General features: G+C 40.4%; 1 protein-coding gene across 5 annotated transcripts in view; it reads right to left on the bottom strand.

Moving 5' to 3' along the window:
• Positions 1-17,668, bottom strand: part of MAP3K20 (mitogen-activated protein kinase kinase kinase 20) — a 94,454-nt gene that overhangs the window by 24,506 nt on the left and 52,280 nt on the right. For 4 of the 5 annotated variants that reach the window (XM_032989671.2, XM_042808549.1, XM_042808548.1 and 1 more), the window contains exons 10-11: positions 16,795-16,901; positions 10,505-10,640 (exon numbers count right to left, since the gene is read on the bottom strand). In XM_032989671.2, coding sequence (XP_032845562.1) covers positions 10,505-10,640; positions 16,795-16,901 — 243 coding nt within the window. Of the gene's footprint in view, positions 1-915; positions 6,151-10,504; positions 10,641-16,794; positions 16,902-17,668 lie in introns of those variants that run through there. The other variant, XM_042808550.1, reaches the window with a different exon arrangement.

Here is a 17,668-nt window from a genome sequence, read left to right as displayed (position 1 = left end):
CCCCGAGGCTTTGTTACCTCCTCCAGAGAGCCCTGCCATGCAGGAGCAAACCAGCCCCCCTTCCCAGCCAAGCACGCCCCCCTCGAGGCACTCACCCCTGCCTGACTCCAGCTGAACACTGAGCCCCGGGCAGAGTTGCCCGCTATGTGCCTGAGCACTTCCCTGGCTCTCCAGGTACGAGACCAGGCTCTAGGTTAATCCACCCAGAACTTTCAGCCAGTGCTGTGGAACGCCCTTTGCAGCATCCATGTGAAACTCCCATCAAAGGACTTGTGACTGCCCACCACTCCTTGACTTCTGCCTCCCTATCTATGACTTATTTCTGTCCACCCCACTTTGAGGACTCTTCAGATCCTCTTCCTCCTCCTCTCAGCCAAACCTTGCTGGACACAAACCACCCATGAGACCAACTCAGGTCACCTCTGTGAGAAGGACCTAGAAGACCCTCAAACCCACCCCTCTGCCCACTGCTTCCCCTAAGGCGACAGAGCCAAATGCATCAGGGTGAAGTGGCATAAGGGAAGATGTATCCGCCAGAGAAAGAGACCTTCCTGACTTTTTCACTCTACTACGCCATACTTTCAGCCAATCTTCTCGACCTACTTGCTGTTAGTCGGGCATTTCCCATGCTAACAGCTATCTGCACCCTGGGCAGGATGATGTGGGGCAAAAGTAGTGCTGGGGGCAACACTTGAGCGCAAGGGAGGGCAAGTGGCAATAGCAAACATCCTTAGGAAGGCAGTGGGTCGTGCCTTTTGTAGGTACTTATAGTCAAACCAGCTAGTGCTGCAGGAGAAGCCTGGAACAGTAATTTGTTCAACTGAATCATTTACTGCAAAAGTCCAATATTGTATTTTTAGTTGCATAACGGATTTTTTCAGCTTTTCCCATGTTTAAATATAACCAGTGGCAAAATATGGTCTGTATTATTTATTTTAAAAAAACAACAACAATGGGAGAATAAAGGAGAAATGTCACACAGTGAGCAATACAAAAAGTGACTTAAACCAGCAGACAATAAGGAACCTCTTGAAACACCAGCATTTTACACAGGGACACAGATACATAAAATTTACTGTCAAAATGTTTATTGCAAAATAGAAGTTTGGAACAAAGAGAAGCAAAGGGAAAAGTTCACATCAAAAGAAAGTTTATGACACCAATTGAGGAAATTGAATACATTGCATGATTTCTTTGTGTTTGTTTGCTTTGGTTTTACACTGGAAAATCAAATCCACAGTGTGAATAAAACAAGACATCATATGTCAAGTGCAATAAAGAGAATAACTGACGCTGTAAGGTTTTACCACACAGAAGTGTAACATTGCATGTTCCACACAAATGATATACTCAGTTTACAGCACAAGAGTTTTGGCACAGGCGTTGCGCTCAGCTTTGCTTTTTCAGAAGGGAAAATTAAGTTTTCTAACACTGTGAAAGTATTTTCTGTTCAAATTTCATAGGTTCACACCTGAAGTGTAAGTAGCATTGACTCCTAGTATTCAGTACAAAACTTCTTCAGTAGTGCAAAAGCAAGAAATGCAGTGGACTATATCTGACTTTAAAAGGCATATGAATATTTAGCACACAATATAAAATGTTTAAAGAAGGTTGTTGGTTCTACAGTTTTAATTTTAAATCTTCACACATCAGAAATCTCTGTGCAGATTTTACAGTGTACACTAAGTCGAAGTCTGGGGTAAAAGGGAAAGGTCTCTCCTCCAGATTCCTACCAGTGCATTTTAAGGGCTGTGAAAATTACTAAATGAACTTATTTTTCTAGCTGAACGTTCTACCTAGGACTGTAGTTAAAACCTCTGTCAAGTTAGAGGTCTTATTAAAAACCTGTAAAAGCTGCCTGATTACAGAAAAAAAAAAAAAAAAAACTACAGTGCTAAAGACACACAGTAATGCTGCTGAATACTTAACAGCTATATGCATACTATGGATTTACTGCTACTGCTGATCGCAATATAAATCATTATTGCATCAAATATTTAACTCAGCATAACCACATTCAAACCCAGAAGGAAAGAGAATCAACATCTAACAAAACCACGAGAACGATAAGCAAATGTCAAGTCAAGAACATGGCTGTGTGACAAGGAGCTCCGCCAGACCTCACCTCCCGGGGGGACAAGCTCCTCTCAGGCAGCACACAGCCGGCTGGGGATGCAGCACACCTACACACCATACCTTAGGGCATTTGCTACCCCAAGAAATCAGTGTGATCGTCACAAAAATGACTAGATCAAAAGTTTTCCTCCATTAATTCCCCCTTCCATTTTTTCCCCACTGCTGAAGGAAAAGAAAGGGAGTTGGGAGTTGGACATGCTCTCCTAGTCCCAGCTCACCCTGTATCTTTAAGCAAGTCAAACGCCAATCCTCACCATTCTTCCCTCGGGCCATTTACTCATCTAAAGCCAATGTTGGCAATACAACAGCCTTATAAAAATGAGAAGCTTGGGCCTTGTTCTTACCTTTCCACTTCACCAAACGCAGCAATATTATTTCACTTCAGATACCTCCAGGGCTTTATGAAAGGTAGAGGAAACTGGGATCCCAAAAGGCCTGGTGGGGACTAGTGAGCTGAGAGATGTCCAAGGCATAGGGAGGCTTTGGTTGGCTTTGCTCACAGCCCAGAGCATCCAGAGAAACACCTTCTGGGTTTGGTTAATGCTTTCATAAGATGACACACTATGTGTCTGTGGATTGTTGTGGAGAGCTATATACCCTGGTGATGATACAGGTAGAAGACAGACTGGGTTGCCCTACAGAGCAGAATCAAGTGTGGAAGATGAAATACTTTGACCTCCTCCAACCAACATACCTGCCCACCAGAGTCACTTTCAAAACCTTTACCTACTGAGAAGCATATCAGAAGCAGAAACAACACAGCTTGATTCTCACATATGATTTTTGGCTTATAAACTGGAGACATCTGGTATGAAAGTCATCACAGGAAAGTAAAAATGCAATCAATACCATTACTTTTTTAACAAGCATAGCCAATATCCTAAGTATAACACTATCTCAAGGGAACTGCATTAGAAGAGTTTCTCATATGCTATCACCTTCTCTACAATTCAGAGAACACCTTTGTTATTTTGAACACATAGGTAAGTTTTACAAGAGTTTAAATTTTTCCTTAATATAGCTTAATTTGTTTTGACAAATAATGTATGGGGAAAGAAAGGGAAAGGGGAAAAAAAAATTCATCTGTTTCATTAAAAAATACTGGAACTAAGTAGACAGCAGAAATTCTATGAGCATGCTACCAAATTCTGATGATATTTTGCTGAAATAAGTTACACACCTGGGTAAGTACAAAACCTTGAAGACAGACTTCAGTCTTGTGAATTTTCAACTATGAAACCCTGTGTCATACTACTAAGGGACCATGTTTACTTCTGTGAAGATTAAGGTGTGGATTTACAAATTCAGTTAAACCCCATGCAAATACAAACGTGCACGAAGCGCTCTGAGATTGTCAGATGCTAAGAAAGTGCAAAACATCAATGCTAGGGACAGATTTTTTTTTTTTTCTTTTTAAATACTAACTGTACCGAACCAAATTTAATTTTCAGTTAAAGTTGTACAACTCTACACTGTTTATGTGGTACAGTAATTTATGCACAATGACACACATCTTAAGATCTAAAGTGCACACATTAGATTACACAAATCCATCAAACTTTCCTGGGTGCAAAGTGGCAGTTACAAAAATAGTATCATTGCTGTGGGTGTTAGCAGACGTAGACTTACAAAAACAGTACAAACCTGCACTGGAAACAGCCTATTTGCTCTTATTGCCATTTAATTATTTGCCCTTCAATGTCCCTTTTTCTCCCTAAAATCAGGTTGCTTTGATGGACCTACGAAGCCATTCCTACCTGTGCCAAAGGAGCAAGTTTCTCCTTGGGATACTCTGTAAACTTATTACATCATTTAAATTACAATTCTGTCATGAAAAAAGCTTCCTGATACAAGAGGGTTAACTTCAAGCTAATGGATTTGCAACTGTTAGGAAGAGGGTGGAATGTGGAATGACATCCTACAGAAATTAAGCATCTCGGAGAGTCTAATCCTGTGCAAACTGAGTGGTGTAGGCTAGGTCGAAGCACAGCACTTGCTGCCTTGCAGGTTACCAGACCAGTACTGCTGCTTACGGATAAAACAACTCTCTCTCACAACCCGAAGAGGTGCCCACTCGATACTCTACAAAAACTCCTTCAAAGAACTTTGTTGTTGAGTGAACATGTAATGATTTCAGGCCTGCTGCTATCTAATGTATCCATTTTTCTCTAAGCTATCTACAAAAACACTCACCATAATATGTAGGTTAGAGCTGTGTAACAGGCAAGCCTATAATTAAAGAAGCCACTCAAAAACATAAGTTTTCATAAAAGAAACCCCTCCAGTAATTGAGAATGGAATTTTGATGGCTTATTCTCACTACAGCTGAACTAGACAGTACCATTTTTTCTTTTGAAATGCTGCCCTTCTTCCTTGGGCAAATATTTTACATCTTCTTTTCTAACCTGCATTTCTGTTTGCACTGGTTTCCCTCCCTCCTCCTGCATCACCACTAAAGGGGTCATCAGGAGAAACATTCTTGCTGCTCTCAGTGTAAGTGCCTGGCAGGCAATTATTGCAGCAGATTGTTACACACTGAGTTTTCCGGTAAGTCATAACAGCAGTGGCAGTATTTTAAAAGTGATTTAGCTGCAAAAAACAGGTACGCAGAGACTAGTAAATATTCTTCACGTTACCAACACCATGAAGAATTTCACATAAGCCACAGTAGTAGGGCCCAAGCTGAAATGTCATTGTGGCTTCTCTTTGTCCTTTCATAAGGGTAGCACATACGGTTTAGGAGATGCAACCGAATCAGAGTTTACTAACACTGACTTTTACTCTCAGGTACAAGAACAAGTCCATCAAAGTTAATGAGGCTTCCTGGATTTACATCAACATAAGTGAAAATTAGCTTCTAGATCACAATATCTGATAATAGATGCAGAGGTGTGATTACAGATTGCTTTGCTAGAGTGAATTATATACACATGCACATACACATGAGGGGAAAAAAGAATATTTATACAAATCATCTACTAATAGGGATTATCTGGATTCTGCTGCTATTTGTTTTTTTAAACTGTGTATTTAGCTAGTCCTTCTTTTCCCCTCAACCAAGCTTCTCTCTTCCTAGAAACATATTTGTGACTTCCCACTATGCCACCTTGAAAAAGGCATTAAATTAGAAACACAGCAAACCCCTTCACTGCAACAGTAAGAAAGAATGGATTGTAGAGAATAGCAAATCTGGAAGTACAAGTATATTCATATGATTGACAATTAAAGGGATAAGGGAAATGACAAAAAACACAAAAGAAAAATCTGAAGTACATTAATGGCATTAAAGGCATTGACGTTTCCCCCAATGTTGTCAGATCTTAAGTTTATCAAGCCATGGTTTCTGTAATCAGGCATCAAGATATAGATATAATCAGCGTTCTCAAAATAATAATAATCACAGTTAGTTTGGAAAGTTTAGTTCCAAATTTCACCAAAGCAGAAATAAGTCAGCACAATCTAAACAAAAACAACATGTCTTTCTACACACAAACATGCTCAGCCTGGAAAAGGTCTCACTTTTTTTTTTTTTTTTTTTTCTTTTACAGGATTTAAACAGACCAAACTGACAGGATTCTTGTTCTAAAACTTTATTGTTTTGCTTTGCTAAAACCGATTTCAGGGTTAATTCTATAACTGGTTTCATTCGCTGCTATCATCTGTGTCATCAAAATAATCATCATCATCATCATCGTCATCTGACCAGTCGAATTCACTGAAACCCAAAGCCATGTTGATTTTCTTTCCTTTTCTCATAGAGGTGGTTTTAGAAGAATTCTTTTTGGCTTGCATGTTTATCTGCATTCCAGAATGCAGGACAGATCCTGCTTGGTTCAGAGAGAAGATATCCCCAAAGCCCGTCATCATCAAGGCCTTCAGACTTTGGTTCATGCCAGCTACCTCCCCGTTACTTGTTGCTGTGATCTGACATGACATCTCTGCACTGTTTGACTCCTCTGTTTTAGATTCAAAGTAAGACTCCTCAGACATTCTTGCAGCAAGAGGTAAGAAAAACTATTTAAAGGAGGAAAGGACAGAGCAAAAGTGAAAGTTAGAATCAATTTAAAAATCGAGGAAAACGACACCACCAGATTAGTTGGCAATCAACAGAAAGCACAATGATTAGTGAATCTAAACACAGAGATCAAGTAAGAATTCATTAAACCAGACAGCTTCACTCTGGGGTCATTGTTCTTAAACAAAAGTGCAAAAATCACTGAGTTGCATGACAAGAACCACAGGTAGCAGAGCTTTCAAAACAAAAGAAGGTTTAAACTCTTCAATCCTTCATTTTGTACAGTGTAAACCAGAATGTGACATTTCCCAGACAAGTGGACTGGCTCCCAAGGTAATGTGGGTACAACAGAAGTCTGAGTGAGTTGCTTAACTGAACCTTTCAGGATTGAAGAATAAATCACATTAAGATCAGAGAACCCAAGTGAGCTCCCAAAGTTGGTGCAGAAATAGCAGCCCTCTAAATACCAGAAATAACAGCAGCAGTATCATTTGTGCAGACTGGTTTTGAACATATGCTCAAAGGGAGAGGAAGGGTTCACCCTGCGATGGCCACAACCAGAAATTAACCTCTCACCAATGCAAAGGACATGGGAACTGGCTTCCAGCCCACACCAGCACCTTGCTTCTGGAAGCTGTCCCAGGGAGAGGCAGGCAGGGGAAGAGGTGCTGTTTGGCCGGCTTGTCAGCTTCTTCAGCTTCGTTATCTTCCCCCCACCCCTACTCCCTCTTTTTTTTTTTTTTTTTTTTTTTTTTTAAGCAATATCAATAGGTATCTGCCATTTGGTTGTACATCATATTAAATCTCTACTGATTTAATCTTCAGCTACAGATAATGGCATTTTCCTGACCCAGTCTGTTTGTAATAACAAATGAAATGTGCCCTCTCCAGCTAAATAATGATTAATGCCTCTTCAAAGTGGCCAGGCTAGTAACCTCTGTGGCATGCTTGACTGTTCTCCACAGGGAGTAAAAACTCAGGAGTTTCATCCCAAATTAAACTACCTACTAAAGCAACAGCAAAGGAGCTGTGTGTGAGCACTGGCCTTTCTTTCCAAAGCTGTTTGCAGAACTACATGCCCAAAATTCATGGTTTTCCACATCTTTTTTTAACCTAATCAGAAAACTGACCAAATAGTCAACACCAGTTGGTCAAAAGGTACAGAGGTGATTATGATGATGCCCTGGTCTGTAACACAGGAGGCTTCATGGCCAGGCTGTTCAAAGAGTGCCCATTTCTTGCTAAAACCACTTACATTGACAAATCGTCTATCATTAAAAAGGACAGTATCTGTCTTTTGTTCCTTTTGAGTTTTCCCTACTTACATAGGCTTTCTATTTGTGTTGTGGTTAACAAGTTAGTGATCATGGTTTAAGAAAGGAAAATAAAATTAAGAAGTTGGGGAGATGGGGTGCCCTAAACACTCATTACATGTTCTATGGCTAAGTGATGAAAGAACCTGCAGCTAAGCTTCTGTACACCTAGCTGTACAGGGAAAAAACAATGACACCATTGCCAGAGCACTACTCAGACCAAGGACAGCAAAAGCTCCTACTGATAAAGAGAAGGAATATTTTAAAAACAAGGTCTAGCCACAGAAATTAGATGCCCAGCACACACGATTCAGTGCTAGGTAGTTCTTCCGTCGGCTACTGGAGTTTTAGTCACTTTAGATCCATGGAAAAGCATCCCCTGACATACGGGAAGAATTCCCTATAAAAATCAACAGAGCAGCAAAACAGCTTTCCTCTCAAACACATTTCTGGGTCAGTGTTTGTGCAATGCCTGGCAGTGGGTAAGCTGCCGGCCATAACTGTGGCTCTTTTTGCAAGTTATAATCCCCTTACTTCTTCCATATTTTGCCATCTCACTATCTGGAGAATGTAGGAGCTCTCTGAGACAGGGCCTGCCTTTGGTGTCACATTGCATACAATAAATATCAGGAAGAGACTTCACAGATGGCTGGGATCCCCAAACTCTGTGCAAGCCACTGTTCTTCTTAAATAATCACCTGCAGGTGCATGGCACCACAGGTGAATATCTGGATATCATGTCTTGCTCGCTGTCTTCGTCTAAATATGAGCTTCAGCTTAGCTACATACACTCCCTTCTTAAAGTCAGGTCCTCTTTTGAAAGAACTCTCCCACTTCACTAGAGCTATGGATGTATTTTAGTCCTCCAAAAGGTTCCAGATTCCCTTGTGCAAGAGGCTCTTGGAGATCTGCACAAAGGGATTTTGCAGAGATCAGACTTAAAGGTGCCTGTTGTGTAAGGAACAGCAGAAACAGGGTCAAAACAAGAGCAGGGAGAAACACTACTTTCACAGAAGTCTTCCTAAAGATTGAGCTCATCCTCCTCTCATGCTGATGTGTGTAAAGCTATACTTTAATCTTTGAAGTAGGAGCAGCCTGCCACTCATAGCTACCTACCACGCAGGTTGAAGTTTCTACCAACCCTAAAACACTGGAGAATCAAGTAGCAGAGACAGCTTCCCTGTTCCCCTTTCTCTTGCTTTCAGTTTCTCCTTGTGCACACCACATTAATAGTATCTGCTGGCCTCTTGTCTTTGCTGCAGAGCAAAATGAAGAAGTGACTGCAGAGCATAGAGCACGGATGACAGTACCAGCTAAGACACAACAAGATCTAGTGTTGGTTAAGAACCAGGTATAAGCCTAGTGGGCACCCTAAGCTGCATTATTTGTGGTTGCCATATCTTTACTACTGCTTTTACAGCCAAGGTAGCTTAAAATGGTGCAGTGCACCTCCCTGTTGCAATCCTCCAGTTTGATGCTGCTGAGCAGACATACCCTGAACCAATGGAGTGAGACACACTTGACTCCAAGGATTACAGCATGCAAACAGAATGCCTAGGGATAATTTGCAAATGATTTACAACTATAAATTTAAATTATAGTTGTATTTGTAATCAGTGCCTTGTAGAACTGCATTTTCTATAGAAAAAACAATCCTGCTTGAACAAGCCAATTTTTGCCAGTATGTCAATTTTTTTCCAACAAAAGGGCTTTTTTTAAAAGCTGTTCCATGTAACAGTTCACTAAAGATCTATGGAAAAAACAAACCTATATTTCTCTATTAGAAGAAATTGCATTTAAATGCAATAGGAGAGTTGGGTTAATGTTATGCAGAAAGATAGTTCATGCTTAGCACAATACGCCTTAGCACAATGCTTTATTCTTTCAGCAATGCCAGCTCTAACTGAAAAGTAGAAGTCATAAGCAAGTACAGCATAAAAAACCCTAGGGCCTTGCTTGTGAAAAGCTTTGCTCATTAAGGCTGTGTCTCATGCTGTGCTCAGGATAGATGATGGCCCACAGTTCAGTTACTGGAAGTTTGCAAGCGTTAAAGCAGGCATACAGATATCTACTGAGAACATACAGTATCTGCACATAGGAAAACACTCATTCTTCATGATTTCATTACTGTATGTTCACGGCTGAAACATGAATGCAACTTTATTCAAACAACAGCAATAAGCTATGCCTTAAAACCAAGTTATATGCAAATGAGTCTGGCTGGAATCAAGGTTATAAGTATGAAAAAATTGTGCATACAAAAAAATCATATGCTACTGCAATCTCAATTTGAATTTGGTTTGGCTAGTGCTTTAAAATCAAGTAGGTAATGTGGTATTTCTCTTAACAATAATTATGTTGTAATATGTCTAGCCATGCAATAACCCTGTGGTCCTCCCTCTGCCAATCAGTAGTCAAGACATTGTATTTCGTTAAGAAATTCAAGATAATCCAAGGAAGTTTTTTTTGTTCAATTTATTCATAGAAATGCAGCAATCCTAACAGTTAATGACTGGCCAGTACAAGTATGTTAACTATAATTATGAACAAAGCCCTAAATTAACACTTCAAATTTTGACCCCCTTTTTCACAGAATGGAAATTTGCTTCTTCTCAAAGAACAGAATTAAAAAAAAAAAAATCTACATAAGTTTCTCAAGCCTTCTTCTGCAAGAAACAAATGATTCTTACATTTAAGACCAAATCCTGCACCCACTAAACAACTTCCTACTTTGAAAATTAATTTATCAAATGCATCAACTTTTAAAGCTGAGAACTGTAATCAAATCAATGGGAAAATACTTCAGTGCCCATGGCACAATATGAACTATCAGCAATATCTTATATCTAATGTATTGGATGAAATTTTAAAAAATAGTATAGTTATTCACAGTGATGTAATAAAATAGACTTTAACTGGCCCAAAGGAACAGCGGAAGAAAAAAGAGGCACTATTTTCTTTGTGTGTCTTTAGGTTTACATAGACAAAGCTCCAAATACTTTCTGAAATAAGATGAAAGGTTGAATTATTGTCTACTTACAGGAGTATTGGACTGTTCGGTTAACTTCTGCTCCCACATCCTCAAACGTCGCTCCCGTTCCTTTAGTTCCTGCTCTTTAAAGCTCAGATCACGCTCCAGTTTCTTTAGTCTCTCTAAGGTTGCCTCAATTTCACATCTGCATGGAGACAATTTGTTACGTCTTGTCTTTTCCTGACAGATATAAATTGTTCATAATTCCCACTTGAATGTTAATTAAATGTGGAAGGCTGAAAAGTACAATACTAACTCAAGCAGTTCATTTAATTACCAAATGCAAAGCCTTTCAGAGCTTTAAGAACAACTGGCAATATTTATACTTGAGAATAACCATAATACCTTCAGTTGAAGAAAAATAACATTTAAGAGTAAAATGCCATAGAATAACAACATTTTAAAAACTAAAAAGCTATCTTTTCTCTCAACATCATGAAACACGATCTTATTCATAAAGAAGCTGCATTAAGAACTGGTAACAGGACAATCATCAGCAACACAGTATGGGCAGTCGAAGAAGCCCATTTGCCTGGGGTTTATAACTTGGCTATAAATATTATTTGGACTTACACTCAAAATACATAGAAGCAGCACTGAGGTGTTTTCCCCACTTACTTTCCTGTTTCTCTAGGTGAAGATGTAAGAGCAAGAATATAAACCATGATATGACCAGCTCTGCAAATTGTTACAAATACAAGCTTCTCAAGTTAAGAACAGTTAATAATAGGATTTGGTTTACTTTTCCCTGCTTCTCACCATACATGCAAAAGTGTGAAAAGTAAGAAAAGCAGAAACAGAAGGCACTACTCTAAGAAGCTTCAGATACCATCTTTATTGGGTTGCATTGCATGTACCTCATCCCTTAACTGTGGTTTCCTTTGACATGCTTTCTGATCAACAATATCTTTTAAACACATGAACCAAACTGCTCTTGGAAAAGAGTTTAACAAGTTTTGCTCTATAAATGCATGGGTGTATACTAGAAGGTACAGAAAAAATAATTCCGTCACTAAATTCAACCACATTTTTTGCGTGTGAGATAGCCAAAGAAAAACCTCCAATTTGTATCAGAGGTTGTATTCGCATTTAACAAACCGTTTCTGTGACTGTTTGGGAGACTGTGCACTGCCTGGCACCTGTGTCCAGACTATTCCTTCAACTGTTTCCTATTCACATTGGGGGAATAGTCAATCACAGGTCTCTTTTTCCACCTGGAGAGAGTGAGCTCCTAAGGAGATAGAGATCCTAAAGAGAGCTCTGAAGATAGCTACTGGGACTCTGCAATGCCAAATCTTCTGCTCAAACTTTCACAACATTTTGACTTTGTAAACATACTGCAAACAAAATCTGTTCCTTCTGATGTTATCAAAAAGAAAATAAAAAGACTAACAGAGTTAGTTGTCTTTCTACTTGGAAAAAAAATTTTTTTTTTTTTCCTCCTGTAAATCTTTTGTCCCATCATGGAATGATTAAGCTCTTCTCTACTATCAACTTAAAGGAGTTCAGGCTCTCAATGTGGGAAAATGTATATTCAAATAGCTTATTCAAGTAAAAGAAATAATTTAAATACTCCAAATTGTAGAGATTTCTTATTTTAATAAGACATCTCTATCAGAGAGTAATGCTTACAAAGTACAGTAAAAGGATTCATAGCTGGAATAACTAGCAAACTCTACAGCAAACTCTACTGCAAACTCTACCACCGCGCTTAATTCTACTGCAAAAATCAGCCACCTGGGGCAAGGGCATTTATCACACTTAAATCCTGCTGAGTGAGCTGTTCGATGTGGTGGTCAGAACAAATGCCCCTCAGAATTATTATGCTTCAGATTTCAAGCAAAATTCTCTCTTGTATTTAGGCATGCAAAGGTCAAGGCTGATCTCTGTGCTGGGTGGGAAGTGGTCACACATCCCATATAAGAGACAATAAAGGAACAAAACTAAAAAGCACTGGACAGAATGTCAGAAAGTGACTCCTCTGCAAACATTCATTTCCTATCATAAACCCTTCCTGTCAGGTGCAACGTATAGTATTCAAACTACTGTGGGAACTACAGAGCAATTTGAGGATAGTTGCAAGTACTGCTTTTCTTAGCTTGTCTCTCAACATCACCGCTACTTATATGCAACTCTGTAATTTTTAAAATATGTAAATGAAGTTCTCTTTTAAATAACATTCTGTACTAGAAGTCCTGGTAACAATAGCTTTCTATATGTCAAAAGTCTATTTTGTGCTGTAATTAGCTCTCTTCATTAGACAGAAACTTCTCTTATAATAAAAGGTCAGTGCGAAAACAGTTGCATTCTGAAAAATAATTCCACTGTATAATAAAACTGTGTAATTAAAGAGAAAGCTACCGTACATTGCCCAGTTAATGAGTCTTACTTCATAAATGAAGCAGCTTGAAACATTATACATGGTGGGGCATGTGAATTTGTTTGCTTCTGTAGTTCTGCAGTCAGAGCTTACTGGCTTTTCTAGAATAATCTCATTCTGTGACACTGAAGAATGTATACAGTATTATTAGAAACTATAATGATAAATGGTCACAGATTAAAAACAACGACCGGCATTTGTTTGTATGTCCTGAATTGCTACTCATACACTAATATAAGTATCACTAATAGACTATTTTAATCATTAGAACAGCCGCTTGTGGGAAGAGGATGGAAAGAGAAATGCAGTTAGTATATGTGACTAAAAGCAGACAAATGTGATCTCTCACTGAATTGGAACATCATTACTTCAATAGTAATTTTTTCCTACCGTAATAAAAGTGACTTGAGAAACAGCTCCCAAAAGATCACAGAATACGAATTTAAACATAAAGCAGACCTGTGCAACTTAGTCATAAGACAATGCCCCTATTCGATTAAATAATAATAAAAATGTGAACGTTAGAACAGTTAGGAAATAAGATACTGAATTATTTAAAGAAATGACAGAACAGGCAGATTAAAATGTATTATTAATATAAACATCAAGACCAGTAAATGTTGCAAATAAGACCACATTCAAGCTAGGTCAAAGTGTCATTTATCTTATCACCTCTGACAGTCACAGAACCACAGAATGGTTTGGGTTGGAAGGGACCTTAAAGATCATCCAGTTCCAACCCCCCTGCCATGGGCAGGGACACCTTCCACCAGGTCAGGCTGCTCAAAGCCCCGTCCAACCTGGCCTTGAGCCCTTCCAGGGAGGGGGCAGCCACAGCTTCTCTGGGCACCCTGTGCCAGGGCCTCACCACCCTGACAACAAAAACAGTCTTCCTTCCATCTAATCTAAATCTACCCTCTTTCCGTTTAAAGCCATTACTCCTTGTCCTATCACTACATGCCCTTCTTCCCCAGCTTTCCTGTAGCGCCCTTTAAATACTGGATGGCCACTATAATGTCTCCCTGGAGTCTTCTCTTCTCCAGGCTGAACCACCCCAACTCTCTCAGCCTGTCCTCAAAGGGACGTGCTCCAGCCCCTCTCATCATCTTTGTGGCCTCCTCTAGACTCGCTCCAACCAGTCCAACAGGTCCCGGTCACGTACAGACTCAGCCCACTCTCCATTTTCATGCCAGCCAGTCAGAGACGTTGAGGATTCTGGTTACTCGTTGTTACTGATGCATTTTTTTGCACATCTCTACACAAAAAGAACCTCACCTTGCCTTTTTCTAAGAATGGGACAAAAAAGTAATACAGCTCATCTGAGCTTCGATTTGCTTTGATAAGTGCAGTATCCCTGTGAAAGTTCAGTATCTGGATCACTAATTTGAAGGTCCCTCAAAGGAACAAGCGTAACCTTCGCTTTACCCAAGCCCACCCTTCTCCAGGGCACTGATAGCCAGGCTTCATTAAAATCCCCTCTTTCTTAGTAATACCTCTCATTCTTTTCCTATTACTGGTTCAACTACCTCTCTGCAAATCACTGTAGGATAAAAAATATTTTTACAAACTAAAGCAATGAGTAAAAGCAAAGATTTTTCAATTCAAAAGTTAAAATACATTAAACTTTTGTGCAACTGGTCTCAGACATGGTCTTAGCATGTTTTAGTTTATCCCTTGGGATCACTTTATGCATACAAGTCTTTCATCTGCTTTAACTTGCATACATTTTGCATACTATCTGTTAATTTCGCTTAACCTTCACGAGTGTCTCCATATATACATGGCTTTTGCATCAGGAAAGGCAGCCGTTACCAGAATTCAGGTAAGAATGCCCCTCTTACCCAGCTTCTGAGCAAGTCCCCGCACGACTTTTGCTCTTTCTGCACTTCGTGTTTTCATTTTGGCATAATTCAGAAATCATCTTCTCTTTCAGGCAAATCATGCCCCATCATGAATTTGTATTTTCTCTCTCATATTGCCTTATTTCCAAGTAAAAAGCTAAATTTAACATAAGTCTCCATGGTAAGAAGCTTTCCCGTGACTTAATAGTGGCAAAGAACTTTTTATTTCAACATGGCTTTTCATTAATGGCTTGTTTTTTCAGCATTTCTCATCTGAGCAATTTAGGTGCATCAAAATAAAATCTGTAAGAAACACCTGGGCTACCTGAGTTGCACTCCAAGAAATGAATCGATTTAGTAAAAGAATGTAAGTTTAATGTTACCAAATGTCAACTAGTACAGCATTTATTCTGCTGTACCGGCAAGATTTTAGGAGTTCTTTTTCCTATATTTGAGTACTTGCTCAACTTTTAAATAAATATTTTTAATATATAGGTGTGTATCAAGAAGCTCTTCTCTGAGGGTTATTTTTCTTCCACCCCTCCCGCCTGCTGCCAAAACCACAATATGATGTCCAGAGTCTGCATGAATCACAGTGGCCAAGAAATAGATGTTTATACTCTGAAAACCCGACATTTGTCCCAGGCCTTAGAATACGGATCGGGGCAGGGGGGCCAAGAGGGCATCCTGATACACCGTAAAATCAACGCCAGGGACAAAGTGGCCGACAGGCACTGGGCCGGCGGCAGGGAAGGCCGAGCACAGCGCAAGGAGCCGCCGCGGGGCGGGGGGGGCCTCCCGCCGCGGCGGCCGCGGCCAGCGGGGCGTCGGGGCAGAGCCACGGGCCGCCCTCCCCCCGCGGGAGGCGCAGGTGGGCGCTGCCGCCAGCAGGTGGCGCGCTGCCGCCGCCGCTGCCCGTGGCCGCGGCCGGGCCCGGGCCCGGGGCCGCGGTGCTGAGTCAGGGCAGCACTATTTATACTCCCGCCGTGTGACCGGGGGAGCGGCCCAGCGCCGCCTCACTTTTTCCACTCGCCCCCAGGAAGGCTGTGCGCCCTGCTTTTCTCGGGGAGCCTGCGGAGGCGGTGCGGGATGGCCGGGTTCGACACAAGCCTCGCTGCCCTGTGCCCTTCCCCGGCCTGCCCCCACCCCCGGCTCCAAGTTCCTTCGGTTCCCGCGCTGACTGCAGGCCGGGAATCTTCCGGTATTTCTGCTCCCAGCTTACCTGGAGCAGGGCCAACGCTTCTTAATATAGACTGAGGCACGATCGCCTGGTAAAACTCTTCTGCCTATGCAGATCTGTTTGCAATTTTCTTTTCCAAACAGAAGGATGTACTGCAAAGCAGCAAGCTGTCTAACTGACAAGCTTCGGGGACAGGTTTTTGAAGTTTTGGCACATACAGAAAACAGGGTGAAACTCTGACTGTAAAACTGTGTCATGTAGTAAGATTTTCTCAAACCTCATCTCCATTTATAATAACTTATGAATAAAAATTACAAGCAGCAATAGATAAAATCATATGCTCAAGCGATGCTGGTGTGCTGTGCAAACGTAGGGCTGGCCTGGGCATATGCTGAATGTGTGGATACAAGATCAATACAAAGGAGAGAATGCACAAAAAATGGCAGAACATGTACAAGTGAAGACAAATGGAGGCTTGATTTGAAAAAATTTAAATTACCTTTAAACTTTTTTTTTAATATATATAAAAATATACCTATACACTTTTTGTGAAAATTGCATCAAACACTTGTATCTGAGTTGTTTTGCCCTCACACTATTGACTGACAAGACACAATTAGTTTTAAGAGGTGAATCACAAAACCATAAATATCATGATACCTAAACCACTTTAATAATAAATATAGGGTACAGCTAAGTGTATTGGCTCCTAATACAAGTTCCACAACATTCTGGGCATTCCTGAAAAACAAGGTAAGTTACATTCTAAAAATACCTCAAGCACAGATATTTTCTACTAATACATCATTGGAGTCTGATGTCTTTCTGAAAAGAATATGGACTCGCACCATTTCAAAGGAAAACCACATCATTTCATCTTGGGAGGAAGGAAACTTACCTCCACTCCGCCTTGTTATGCAGGAATGAGTTACACTGGTCTGGAAGGCTGCTGTCATTTGACATAGATTCCAGGATTGAAATGATCTGTTTGAAAGATGGCCTTTTCTGAAGACAAAAGAAAGAAAAAACCAAAACACAGCACTTGAATTCATATACAACTATTACTGTGTAAAATTATTTGCAGGATTTTTTTCAATTAAAAGACTGCAAGCAAAAGAAATTGGGAAGCTGCTTTCTGAACACTGCATCCTACAAGACTAAATTTGTAAATGGTATTTTTTTGTTCTTGCCATTGAAGAAAATGTCAGTTTGGGAAGAGTCGCGTAAGCTAGTATGACTCAAGCCTTAGCTTAGTCTCCCATATCTACCAGTAAAACCTTTTGGTACCCAGTAAGAGCATGAAACAACATTAGTAACTCTAAAGAATAACGTTTTCCTCAAGCTAAGAAGGAAAATACTGCCAAAGAGAGAATGCTGGACCCATTAACAACTGGTAATTAGACAAGATGGCCTTTTACAGGTAGTAACCCAAACTCTTTAATGTGTGAACAAGCTGTTTAGCTGCCCATCAAAAATGGGTTTCTGGCTGCAGTTCCCCTCTTGCAGAGAAGGACAGACTTTTCAGAAAAACCTCTCACTTAACTACCTCAGGAGCAACTAGGGGAGGAAGTGAAGATTGAGGCTAGACCAGGATGTCTTGCCTGGCAGCCAAGCTCATGTCAGCAGTGTCTGCAGTTTTCTGTCCTGGGCTCATTTTCTGAACTTTCTGTTCCACGGCTCTCCATCCCTTACCCACTGTGCTCACTAGTCACAGAGAGCAGTTAAAACTTCTCTGTGTTTTCTACTTTCCCCTTAAGTCCCAAAAGGAAGCT

This window comes from Tyto alba, unplaced genomic scaffold (assembly GCF_018691265.1).
Source record: "Tyto alba isolate M040663 unplaced genomic scaffold, T.alba_DEE_v4.0 Super-Scaffold_7, whole genome shotgun sequence".
NCBI lineage: Eukaryota > Metazoa > Chordata > Aves > Strigiformes > Tytonidae > Tyto > Tyto alba.
This window is presented reverse-complemented; position numbering and strand designations above follow the sequence as displayed.